Source organism: Quercus robur, chromosome 5, assembly GCF_932294415.1.
Source record: "Quercus robur chromosome 5, dhQueRobu3.1, whole genome shotgun sequence".
Taxonomy (NCBI): Eukaryota; Viridiplantae; Streptophyta; class Magnoliopsida; order Fagales; family Fagaceae; genus Quercus; species Quercus robur.
The window spans coordinates 44671778-44684970 of record NC_065538.1 but is presented as its reverse complement, the minus strand read 5'-3'; the positions used below and the strand labels follow the sequence as shown (position 1 = coordinate 44684970).

The following is a 13193-nucleotide window of genomic DNA, read 5'->3' as shown; positions in this document are numbered from 1 at the left end:
GTTTAGTGGATGATATAGTGCTTCTTTTTATTTTTTTTTTTCCTTTTTTTTTTTTTTTTTTTGATGGGAAAAATTTTGATATCTAGAATTTTTTATTTTTTGAGAGAGAGTTTCAACTTATGGCATTCGCTTCTGATGATAACTCTTTATCATCAAACCAAGTGTAAGTGAAGATTGAACCCCCGATCTCTTATACAATCGGCAGAGACTTTTCCAGTTGAGCTAACTGGATCTCACTTTATTTTTTCCTCTTTGATTAGTCATTGATGGAGTTTAATTTAGTCTTTTTTATTAAGCTGTTTATTTTTATTTAAATGGTTTTTTTAGTATTACAAAACACTAATCGGCATAATAATTAACTCGGATTTAAAAGATGTAATTTTGTCTTCTTCTTTTTTAAATTCAATAGTTTTAAATTCGATAATGGGAGCGAGAGAATTTAAACCTTAGATATTTAAGTTGAAAATAATAAGAGGCATCAACCCATCAAACTGTAAAACTCTTATTATTTTTCACTTTATAAAATAAAAAATATTTGTGAGATGCTTCATTTAATAGATATTATTGTTTAATAAGTATTATCTAAAATTATTCATAAATAACTGGTAGGTTGACTCATTTTGACACGAGAATATTAAATTAAAAAAAAAAAAAAACTTTAAGGACCAATACAACTTAAATTAAAAAATTAATGTAATAAATAAACTCAATTTTGAGTAATTATGGTCCGTTTAGATACAGCTGAAAATTGAAAACTGAAAAACACTGTAACAAAATATTTTTTAAATGTGTGAATAGTACCGTGAGACCCATTTTTAATGAAAAAATTATTGAAAAGTGAAATTTGTGGGTACATGAACAGTACACGATGTGCACTGATTGGTTGAAAAAAAATGAGAAAAGTCAAACTTTGTAGCTACTGTTCATTAAACAGTACATAAACAGTAGCTGCAAGTCTCACAAACGCGTGAAAAAAAAAAAAACAACGCAAACGTGGGTTTTCAGCCTAATCCGAGCATAACCTAAGTATCCTTATAAGACGGTGTCGTTTCATATAGCACCGTTTCCGTCTTACACCTGGAAAAGAAAAAGTATTTTCTCTGTTTTTATTTTGTTTTTCTCCTCCTTATATTGACCTAAAGGGTTTACTCTTCTATTCACTTGCTACAAAATATCTACAATCTTGCACCCATAAGTATCTCTCTCTCTCTCTCTCTCATTCATTGTGTGTGAAATATTTGGGGTTTCTGATCAACTCGCAAATCAGACTCCGTCGGTACGCTTTTTTTTCCTTTTGATTTTCTTTTCTGTTACGCTCTTTTTGGTTCCCGAGAAATATAGGGAATCTATAGAAAAGTAGAAAATCTTTAAATTCATTTATTCTCTTCTTTGTTTTTTTGCAATCGAAATTTTAAATAATTATGTCGAAGCATTGATAAGAGGTTATTGAATTTCCGATAAATTATTTGCGAAGTTTAATTTCATGGTTTTTTTATATATTTTTTTGGAAATTTCTTAGGAACCAAACAGTATAATTTTTACAATTTAATTGACCTAGAATCCGATTTTATTAGTTATATTCTAGGGCTTTTATTTGATTTCAATATTATGTTTAATAATCATTCTTTTATGTTTTCGTTTAATCTCTCAGCCAAAAAAAAGGTTAGGTTTTGTATTGCCCGTGGATTAAGCAAAGAATTGTTTCTTGATTAGGTATATATTAGTCAGTGTTGAATCTTGTATTTGTTTGAAGAGTATGGTATTGCAAAAGTTTTGAGAAAATTGTTATTAGCATCTATATATATATATATATATATATATATGTGTGTGTGCGCGCGCGCGCGCGCGCTTATATATGTATATATATGAGATGAGTTCAAATTACACTTGGTGTAAAGATTCATAAGAGATCTAACGGCTCCACCTCATTCATAATTAATACTAGCATTTTCTCTCTCTCCTTATTTATTGTTTTTCACTTGATTAAAGGGCATACTGCCATTTTTAACAACTTGCATTTCTATACTTGAAAAAAAAAAAAAACTATACAGAAAAACGGATGTTATCAACTGGACCAAAGTTCATTGGCATTTTTTTTGTTTTTGTTTTTGTTTTCTGCTTTGGTTACGTTTAGATCTTTTGTGGAAATTATATATGCCTCCAGTTATCAAATCTATATCAAATCCTCCAGATCCAATATAAGGATATGAAGCTTGGTGGTCCTTAACATATTTTATTTTGTGTTTGTGTTAACTGTTATGATCCCACTTGTATCTGCAAGAGGGAGAGATTTTTCTTGATCCAGCAATTATTACTTTGAAGAAGAAGAAGACACTTTAAAGAAAACAGTGACGCTTCCCCATTTTTAACCCTACGTTTGAAATTGGTTCAAATTAATATAAGGAGAGTGAGAAAATGCTAGTATTAATTATGAATGAGTTGGAAACCAATAGCATTTAATGATATTTTTTTAGCCGTTAGATACAGTGAGTTACACCAAGTTTAACTTGAACCCATCTCTCTCTCTCTCTCTCTCTCTCTCTCTCTCTCTCTCTCTCTCTCTCTCTCTATATATATATATATATATATGTGTGTGTGTGTGTGTGTGTGTGTGTGTGTGTGTATTGGAAATTGATGTAAGTGTGGTTGATCTATAACCCCATATTATTTGGACTAAGGCTTTATTTGTTGTTGTTGTTGCTGTTTTGTTTGGTTGTTGTGTATTGATTATAAACTGACTTTGCTTTAAATAAAAAGGTTTTGTATTGAAGGAAGGATTTGAGCTATGGGGAAGAGGAAAGCAAAAACAAAGCCACCACCTAAGAAGAGAATGGACAAGCTTGACACTGTCTTCAGCTGTCCTTTCTGCAACCATGGCACAAGTGTTGAATGCAGAATGTAAGTATATATGTGATTTTCTTGTATGCTGTATGACGATCATATATGTAAAGGAATGTCTAAAGTACCAGTGGCCCAACTATCTCAAATTGACTAGTGGGGAACTGTTGGACATCAGCAGGTTTTTTTTTTTTTTGAAAACTAATTGTATTTCTCTGTTAGTATGTCATGTTTGCCATTATTTTTCTGTACCACACCACTGCATCAAATAGATAAGGATGAATAGTAATTAGTAAATGTGATTGTTCTTGTCATTCAATTCCTTGACTTGAGTGTCGAATCACACTACATTCACCTAGGGTCGGTCGGATATACCCTTCCTTGGGATGCCTTGTTGGCACCATGGATAGGGATGCCGCCACCACACCTCCGACCCTTTTCAGGCCACACGCACACACGTCCAATGAAAATTGATTGCATATGGCTGATTATGTGCTAGTGGAAGGTCATGTGAACAAACATGTATAAGGTTGATTCCATATGTTGATGTTGTGGAGTACATGGTTTTATTCTTCCTTTTGGAATTTATCTGGTTTCAGTGATATGAAGAACTTGATTGGGGAAGCCTCGTGCAGAATATGCCAGGAGAGCTTTAGCACCACCGTCACAGGTAATTTGTCAAAGCATTGCTTTGCCATGTATAAAGTGATATTCTTTGAGTAGATTAAATTCGAGACAGCATTTTTTATCATGAAATTACAACATGTAACAGTGATTCCCCTTTCAATTTCATAAATTTATTAGAGATGGTAGGGGGAATAGAAAACTAAAAAGGCATGGTGAATACTGAGTTTTTATTTTATTTGTTGCTAAGAGATTATTGAGAATTATAATTGAACTAATTCTTACACATTTTCTCCCTTGCATGTGCAGCTTTGTCTGAGCCAATAGACATGTAAGTGCTCTCTCCCTCTCCCTATCTCTCTCTCTCTCTCTCTCTCTCTCTCTCTTATGTTGAAGTTGTGATTGCAGATACAGTGAATGGATTGATGAATGTGAACGGGTTAACACCCTTGAGGATGACGGTGCCTAAAAGGAGAACTGATGCACTGGAATAACAGCTGTGTAGGAATATATATTAAATTTCAAGCCAGCAACTATCTTGATGGAAGCAGTGCGCGTCTATTTCTGCAAGCAGTATCGTAGTTTTAAGTAGGACCCTAATGCATGGGAATTAAGAGAGAATAATTTGTGCAAAACATCAAGGAAACTGTCTTACAAATATGCTATCCAAATATCAAGTATTCCAATGTTTTGCTCTGAAATATGTAATTTTTATATGCCAATGTAATGTGATTACGTAATGTATGAGAGTTTCTGGTTTACTTTTTGTTCTCTTCTTCAATGCTGAATTGAGGGAGCTTGCTTTTTGATGTTCTGTGCCGAAGTTACAGCTAGGCATTCAGTTGTTTATACAATAAATTGTTGTAGGGTCCTTTTTCATGTAAACTACAGCATTCGTGTGTTTGATATGGTGAGATTTTCTTCTTTATATGTGGGGAAACAATTTTTCAAATATTTTATCTAGTCTTTTCAAGTTATCGGAAACTTACAGGGCTGAGCTATTCCAATCTGTGGGTTTTATCAATGGATCTTTGCATTTAGTAAGTTAGTCAGTTGAGAGTGCCAGTCACCAAAAAAATGATTTTCAACTCATTTTTTCAAGGTCATAAAGTTTTCTGGAAAAGAGGTGGACCATTTGCTCATTCATTGCATGTAAGCTACCTTCGGAGTTTTGTTTGTTTGGCACTTCTTGGGTACTGCCACAGCACATGGTGGAGCTGTTGGCGTGTTGAGGAGGACGGAGCTTTAGTCGTCACGGGCAACAATTATATGGGGTGCATATCATTGTGCTTGTGGTGGACTATTTGGAGCGAGTGAAATAGTCAAAAACTTTGAAGGGGAAGAAAATTCTCGTGGATCTAAAACTGTTTTTCTTGCTCTCCTTACATTATGTACTTTTTTGCTAGTCATAAGCTTCCTTGAGTTCAGTACACTTCCTGTGTACATGGAGAGTTTCTGTAACTTCACTTTCTTTCCAATACAATTCTTATTGACTATCAACAAAACAAGTAATCTTTCTGAAAATTGCTTTCCAGAAAATTGGTTATTTTCTAGAAAACATTGTGTTTCCTATCAAAACAAACGAAGTTGCATCAGTGTTTTTGCTTTTGCATGTAACCTGATCTAAGACTACATTACTGGATTACATAGTAGGAAAGTGAAATTCTTGACCTAGTAGCAAAATACCAGATGGTGATAAATGCCAAAATTTAATACTTCAGTCATAAGAGGCAAACTCCCTCCCCATGTATTGTAGAGACCAACAGTAACATTGAAAATGTCATTTATCTACAAATTTTTGAATGCTCATGGTAAGAAAACAAAATTTTTGAATGATCATCATGGTAAGAAAACTAAAGAGCGATCCTTCAACATCAGCTAAATAGATAAATATTATATACCAGCAGCAACTTTCCACATTACATGTTGCAGACTGCCTTTTGAGTGGCTTGCCAAAAGACTAATATCATTGGCTTAACTTCAAAAACACATAATATGACATATATTATAGCAATAATATGCATCCACCTATTCCAGTATTGGTGAAAGTAAATGGTCTCTAGCGTTCAACATATCACAATTAGTTAGAAAAATGGGCTAGGGTAAGGCGCACCCATTTTCCCTGTTTGTCACCATCTTCCAGAAGTTAGAAATAAGCTCCGGCATCTAGGAAAGTCAAAGGAAAGTCGAATACAGCATGTCATGTGAGAATGAGCTATTCACAATTCTCCAAATGGCAAAAATAATGAGCTTTGTTTCATGTTATTGAAGACCGAACGACTGAAGAGAAAAGTGCAAAACATAAATTCCAAGACTGCCTAATGTAACTAAACAGCACGCAGCTTGTTCTACATCCATCCAAGTTTCCTCGATTATGTCAGGTAATATTCATTTATATTGTCCACAAGATAATCATACGGTGCATTTACCCCATACTCATATGTCCCATTTGTTGGTGCCATTCGATTTGGAACGGGATAAACGCTTCCAACACCAACCTTTGCATTAACCTTGGCCCTCCCCTTCACAGAGCGCTTATTATCAGATGGAAATTCAGCAGAGAGCCTTCCCATCTGCTTCTGCAGATCAGCAACTGAATCATTGGTTATCTTTCCTTTGGAGTTCTTCTTCCCATCAACAAGTTTCAGTTCCAATCTATACAAAGCACAAGCATCACACTTATTAATCTCATATTCATAGAGGTGCCACTCAAAATGGTTAAGTGGCTGTGGATCCATATAGTAGGATCTCTTCAGGCCTCCAAATTCATTCATCACTTGCTTCCTTGACTCATGCCAACCACGCCCACTGTAATCTGGCAGCGACCTTTGCTTTCTGTTCCCACTCTCAAATGCTCTTCGAGGCTTATCAAAAAAGAGCCATTCCCTAATTGTTTCACCATCCAGAACTGAAAGATCAAAGAGTTCTGCAAGCATATAGCAGAATTAACTAATCAACTTAGAAAGAATGTCATCTGAGTTTAGAATGTACTCGGTTCCAACTATTATAAATGACCAGTAACAAATTGAGAAAGGATAAGGAAAAAATAAAACCTACCAGGTGCATTCCATGGAGACTTTGCAGTTGCAGCTCCCTCACATTCTGGGATACCAACATCTTTTCCTTGTGCCTTTGCACTAAGAGCAGAAAAAAGCAGAGCATCCTTTAGGCCAATGCCTCCAGGTCTTAGAACAGGACCCATGCCAGGTGGACCTTCATTCCATGCTAAAGCAGCATGAAAGCTACTGCAATAGTCTTGACACCATTCCATGCCTTGAGCAGGCCTTGGACAATCCCAAAGTGCACATTTTGGGCCTAAGAAAGCAGAAGGTGGAGGGCATATACTTGGGAGATAGCTAGAAGTATGAGGAACAGCATCCTCCGCAGACAAACCCGTACCATTAATACCAGAATAGAAGTTGTGTTCAAAATCTGGTTGCAAATCAAACTGATTATAGTCCACCTGAGTAGCCCCTTCCAAGTTATTAACTGCCATATCACGAACTTCTGAAGAGGAATTTTTGCATTCACCAATCAATGGAAAACTATGGTCCTGTTGCCCCTGATTCACATTAAATCCCAGCAACATATCAATTACAATTATCAGCGAATGCTCATTTTCAAACCTAGTGACATATAAAAAAATGTATATAATGAAACTTAAGAAGGAAAATATTAATAATAGAACACAATCAAAGTAAAAACCAAAGCATAAATATGCTAGCTAAAAGAGTTCACTTACAGCATAATTTTCTGCCCCCTTATATCATGCGTAGTGATTTCTTTTCATTGGAAGGATTAAAAAACAACTACTATAGTACTAGGTTCACCAGTATAGCATTAAGCAAGTTAAAAGCATTCCACACAATGATACCTTAAATCCAGGAATGAAAACTAATGCTTTGAGTGACAGATCTAGGAACCTGCACAGATAATTATTTCAATTACATTATGATAGTATTTTATTAAGGTCGAACTTTCCAATATGGTGAGCCAAACCAAAATCCATGCCCTAGGGTCAGTGAGGCCTGCTAACTAGGTCCCACTTATTGCCACATGTCCCCCCGCCCCCCCCCTCCCCCCCAAAAAAAAAAAAAAAAGCAGGCAAATCCAGGTCAATCTCCTTTATTAAAGCACAAGAAAATGAATAATCGTTGTAAAGGCTCTTCTCCACTATATTATTCTCATAACTTCTATTCCTTAGTGTCATTGAAATTGTCAAATTCCCCATGTTCCCTATAGTTAATAGTTGGAACCTCAAAATTAAGCATGAACAACTATCAAGCTTTAAATGATATTATATTGAACAATTCCACTTTTGATAACTACCAGATTATATCCACACGCCTACTTGATCCTATTAATATGCCAAAACCAACAAAAGTGAAATTCTTAAAACAAGCTGAAGCTTCATTTCAAAATAAAAAAGCAAGCTGAAGCTCATCTCAGTTCATTGAGCATGAGCCTTTATAATCATATCACTGAGGCTACTAAGAAATGCAGCACAAAAACATCAAGTCATCAATACCTCATCAAAAAGTCAATGTCAATATAGAAATGGAAAAACGGCCCCACCCTGAGCTGGTTTTCCCGCCTTGAAGAGGGGGGCAGAGTGGCAGGAATATTGCCTATTCCATTCCACCCCAAGTGTATGTGCTTAATTTAATTATTACACATCTTATAACCATCGCTCAAAGCTGTCACCTCTCTCTCTTTCCATACTCTCACTGCCGCCCCTCCCTCTTCTCTCTCATCACTCATACTCTAATAAACACTGGCACCATCTAGTTAAGGATGGCAAAATACCTCCCCCCGCACATCCCAACCTGCTCCACCCTTTTGCCATCCCAATGTTCAGCTATCATAATGTTAAGGATCTTAATTATTAAACAGGATCAAAAGAGAGCAAGCCCTTAGCCCTCCCTTTTCTTTTATATCTCATAGTCCAATTAATGTCTTACATCCAAAGTCACATATTAACAAATCCAATCTGATCTTAAATTTTAATCAACAAAACTCACATAAAACACACAGAACATAACAAGAGTCATCATAAAGTTCAGAAAACCTACCTCTTGAAAGACCACATCACCTCCAACTTGCACGCTTTGATCATTAGGCTCAGGCTTCGGTGCAGCTAATGGACTAGTGGCATCATCTTCCTCCTCACAAAGCTGCAATAGACGACAGATATCCGAGGAGAACGACCCAAGACTACCACCCTATACATTATCACACAAAGACCAAAGATTTCACAATCATGCCAATCGATATTCAAGCATTAATATCACGAATTCTTAATTCACACACAATGTACTTGTTGCAATACATATACATATATTACATACAAATTTATATATGTACTTCAAGATAAATAAAAAAGTTAACAAATCCATTACAAATACTAACTTGTTGCAAAGATGAAGCTGGAGAGGGCTCATTGAGCTCAGATTTCCACTCACGAAGCATCTGATGGACTTGCTCCTCAAGCACAGCAACATCAACCGTGCGACTTTCCTTCCTAGCAAACTGCAAATCCATGAACATCCCTTGCAGGTCATCAACCCGGTTCTTCGCCTTATCCTTGAATAGCTTATGTGATACAGACCTACAATTGCTCTTTGAACCCTTCCCCATTACAAAAACCCCTCTCCAACCTTAGTTCACTACAAAGCCCTGCAATCCACAAAACAAAACAAACCCAATTTCTTATCAAAACCAATGAAACTTTAGACCAAAGAGCAACCCAATTACACACAATTTATAAGCATATTTATCAGTATAATAAACATAAATCCCCAGAGACAGAGAGAGAGAGAGGGGAAAAAAAAGTTAGTCCATTTCACCCAAAAAACAAACACTCTTAAACACCCCATATCATTTCAAATCAGACATATGTGTGATCAGCACAACTTTACAAAAAAAATCCAAGAAATAGTAAAGTAATTCTCTGTAGAAACGATGCTAATTGATTAAAACCAACCCACCAAAAAAGAAAAAAACTCAAAATTTAGTAACCAAAAAACCCAACAAAATTAACAGAAATTCACTTAAAAAGAAAAACACCAAAATTTGAAATGAATTTAGCTGAATACAGCAGTAGACATATATTAACACAGATATGATCCAAAACAAAAAAGAAAAAAAAAAGAAAAGTAACATACCAGATACAGAGAGAACCCTTTAGCTGATCGTTATCCAAAAAAGAAAAAAAGGAGTTGAAAACTTAATTCAGAAGAGATCCAACTCTCACAGACTCTCTCTCTCTCTCTCTCTCTCTACCTCTCAAGCTCTGAGAAATATAACTATAAAAAAGAGTGAAAGTGCTAGGAAATTTTAAGAGACAGAGAGAAAAGAAAAGAGAAAAAGCAAAATATTCGAGAAGACTAGACTGGTCGAAGAAAAAAAAAAAGATGCTCACCAGTCACCTCCAAAGCTTCATTCTTTCTTTTATTTTTTTTCTTTTCAAATTTTCTGATACCTATTTTCCTAATCAAAAAGCTATTTTTTTCCTTTAAAAAAAAAATTATGCACAGTGGGAGAGAGAGAGTGTAACAAGTAACAAGTAACAAGTAACAACGCTACAACATAGTCCTCTCCTCTGCTCTGGGAGCAAAGCAATGTGGACGCGGCAAAAGCTAAAGTAGTAGCATTTGTTCTTGTCCTGTTACTACTGCTGCTATTATTTGCCCTTGGGATTTGAGAAAATTACTGGTTGAGACTTCGTGTTGTAACTGATATAAAGGGTGGTGAGTTGGGGCTGTTTTGGGAATTTTGGGGTTTTACAATTTCATTGGTTTGGGGTGATAAGGAAAGGTGATGATCTGTCAGACACTCAGCCCGTAATTTTTGTGCTTTTTCATTTTCAACCTTAAACTTTCATTCATAGTACTACTACCTGTTTTTTTGATTTTATTAAATGTAATAATTAGTAAAAATTTGTCAAGCTTTTTTGGTCCACTTATCAGCATGAAAGTTTGGAGTTGGGGCCTTTCGTGCGTCTTATAATAAAATTGGCTGAATTGCTGTTCTTTGAGACATCATTATCTTTCAGTTTTCCTTTTTTGTTTTTTTTGCTTTTTTGTTTTTTGTTTTTTTTTTCTCTCTCTAATGAGATGTCGATGGCCTTTTCAACATTAATTAAAGATTTGGACATATGCAATTGGAATGTCTTTGAAGATCAGAAAGGGTTAATGAATTCCCATCATGGTTGTCTGCAAGATTTTTCTCACACTTCGCTTTCTAACCCGTTAATTGAGGATGTTTTTAGATCAAATGTTGTTTTGCATTTTTTTTAGTTACCATAACCAAAAGCATATTAATTGATCTCATAAAATAGTCTATATTTAAACTTTTCTACCAACACAATATAATTAAAAATGATCATTACAATTACCACCCTTGTGGTGTGCTTAGTTACTTACACTGATTAATTTCCTTGTGATGATTTCTTCTCAAAAAAAAAAAAAAAAAAAAAATCCTTAATATGTTTCAATTTGATCAATTGTGAAGGTATTTGATAATGTGATGAGTGTGAAAGTGCAGAAAACGATTCAATCACCTAAAATCATGCTTCCTTATTTTCTGCCCTCTCTACTCCATCAAGCTTACCAGATCATTCAATGCTCACTCAGTCCAAGGCTGGGGTTCGCAAGCCCAATCCTAAGTATCTTAATCTCCATGTAGCACACCACTCTCATGCAGTCCCAATTGAACCATGCACCATCACTACTGCTAAACGCCACCTTGGTTGGTTAGCAACAATGGATGAGGAATTAGCTGCCCTTGCAGCAAATAAAACATGGACTCTTATTCCCCTTAGACCTGATATGAATGTGGTGGGTTGTAAGTGGATTTATAAAGCAAAGTTGAAAGCTGATGGCTCCCTTGAACGTATTAAAGCTCAGTTAGTAGCAAAAGGGTTCAACCAAGTTAATGGTGTAGATTTCTCAAAAAAATTTCTCATGTTATTCATTCGACTTGTTCCTACTCTTGTTGTTGTTAAAGGCTAGGAAATTCATCAATTGGATGTTAAAAATGCATTCCAGCATGGCTCTTTATCTATGCCAATTACATGCAACAACCTCCAGGCTATATTGATTACGAACACCCTAACTATGTATGTCAACTAAATCGTGCTCTCTATGGTCTCAAACAAGCTCTTCGAGCCTGGTTTGATTGACTTAGCGACTACTTGCTTCAACTTGGGTTCTATTGTAGTATCATTGACCCCAATTTGTTTATTTGCCACTCTTGCCATGGTGTTCTTATGCTCCTTCTCTATGTTGACGATATGGTGATCACTAGTGATAATCCTACTCGAATTACTATTGGCTTATTTCTCAATTGGGTTGTGAGTTCTCAATCAAGGACTTGGGTTTTCTCCATCACTTCCTTGGCATAGAAGTTCATCGAACTACTTATGGTCTATTTCTTTCCCAAACACGTTATGCATTAGACCTCCTTGATTGTGGTGGAATGCGTTCTTGCAAACCCATCTCCACTCCTATGCCATCCAAAGGTCGCCATATCCTTACCTCTACTAAGTTGTACCCCAATCCCACCCATTACCGTAGTTAGGGCTGTCCATGGGTCGGGCGGGTTAGGTTTGTGCCCAACCCGCAACCGACCTGTGTACAGTAATGGGTTCGTCGGTTTGGGTTGCCAACGGGTGGTGTCGGTTTCGAGTGAAACCGAAAATCATCGGAATTTATTGAAACGCAACGAGGTCTTGCCAGATCCAGTGAGATCCTGCCAAATCCGTCCAAGATTTGATGAGAACTCGTCAAATCTGGTGAGATTTCCACCAAATCATGCAAAGAAATCACTGATTCAACCAGATCTGGTGTATATCATGCCAGAAATCACCAAAATAGGTAAAAATGTAGCCGAAAATCTGGGAAAAATGGCCGGAGTTAATGGTCTTCAAGCAGGTTGGGTTTCACGGGTTTTGGAAAGAGGAGATCTGAAATCGACCCGCCAGCGTCAAGACCTAAGTCCGACCGCCGGATTCGTCGGATCAGGTGGTTCCGGGTCGGGTTCGGGCAAGTAAGTTGGACAGCCCTAACCGTAGCATTGTTAGTGGGTTACAATACCTAACATTCACTCATCCTGACCTCTCCTATAGTGTGAATTTTGTTTGCAAATTCATGTAGAATCCTACCATGGCCCATTACCAACTTGTTAAACGCATTCTACGTTATGTTCAAGGCACTGCTCATTTTGGTATGCGTATTTTGGCCTCAAGCACACTTGATTTATATGTCTTTTCTTATGCTAATTAGGTTGGTTGTCCCACTAGCTGTCGATCTACCACTGGCTTTTGCACATTTCTTGCTAGCAATTACATCTCTTGGAGTGCAAAAAAACAGCCCATTGTGGCCCGATCTAGTGCTGAAGTTGAGTATCGTTCCATGGCTTCAACTACCATTGAACTTACTTGGTTATCTTTCCTTCTTTGTGATCTTTGAATTCCACTCTATCATGCCCCATTACTACATTGTGACAATCTCAGTGCTCTCCGCATGACAGTTAATCTGGTCTTCCATGGCAGGTCAAAGCATATTGAGTTGGACTATCATTATGTGCGTGAATGAGTGGCACTTAGTTCTCTAGAAACACACTTTATTTCTTCCCACAACCAACTTGCAAATATCTTCACCAAACCCCTCTCCAAGCTTCCATTTTGAGAATTGAAGACCAAACTTGGCCTTTGTCTTGATCGCCAAGTT

General features: G+C 36.4%; 3 protein-coding genes across 6 annotated transcripts; 2 read left to right on the top strand and 1 right to left on the bottom strand.

Annotated features, from left to right (window-relative positions):
• Positions 1-1097: 1097 nt before the first annotated feature.
• LOC126726062 (transcription elongation factor 1 homolog) lies at positions 1098-4228 on the top strand. Of its 4 annotated transcripts, XM_050431180.1 has the most exons (6): positions 1151-1276; positions 1652-1713; positions 2758-2898; positions 3438-3508; positions 3772-3793; positions 3871-4228. In XM_050431180.1, exons 3-6 carry the CDS (start codon positions 2786-2788, stop codon positions 3929-3931), a joined length of 267 nt encoding a protein of 88 aa, XP_050287137.1. In that variant the 5' UTR covers positions 1151-1276; positions 1652-1713; positions 2758-2785; the 3' UTR covers positions 3932-4228. The 4 variants fall into 4 exon arrangements, with proteins under 4 accessions (XP_050287135.1, XP_050287136.1, XP_050287138.1 ...); XM_050431178.1 differs by lacking the exon at positions 1652-1713 and having other exon boundaries at positions 1098-1276; XM_050431179.1 differs by lacking the exon at positions 1652-1713 and having other exon boundaries at positions 1108-1276; positions 2772-2898.
• Positions 4229-5336: 1108 nt separating this feature from the next.
• LOC126726060 (transcription factor VOZ1) lies at positions 5337-10043 on the bottom strand. Its single transcript, XM_050431176.1, has 5 exons — positions 9627-10043; positions 8872-9138; positions 8535-8684; positions 6520-7024; positions 5337-6388 (listed from the first exon to the last, which is right to left on the bottom strand). The coding sequence occupies exons 2-5, from the start codon at positions 9097-9099 to the stop codon at positions 5835-5837; spliced, it is 1437 nt and encodes a 478-aa protein (XP_050287133.1). The 5' UTR covers positions 9100-9138; positions 9627-10043; the 3' UTR covers positions 5337-5834.
• A 2324-nt stretch (positions 10044-12367) lies between these two features.
• Positions 12368-12932, top strand: LOC126728231 (uncharacterized). The gene is made up of 3 exons (XM_050434093.1): positions 12368-12510; positions 12618-12687; positions 12747-12932. Exons 1-3 carry the CDS (start codon positions 12368-12370, stop codon positions 12930-12932), a joined length of 399 nt encoding a protein of 132 aa, XP_050290050.1.
• The last annotated feature ends 261 nt before the right edge of the window (positions 12933-13193 follow it).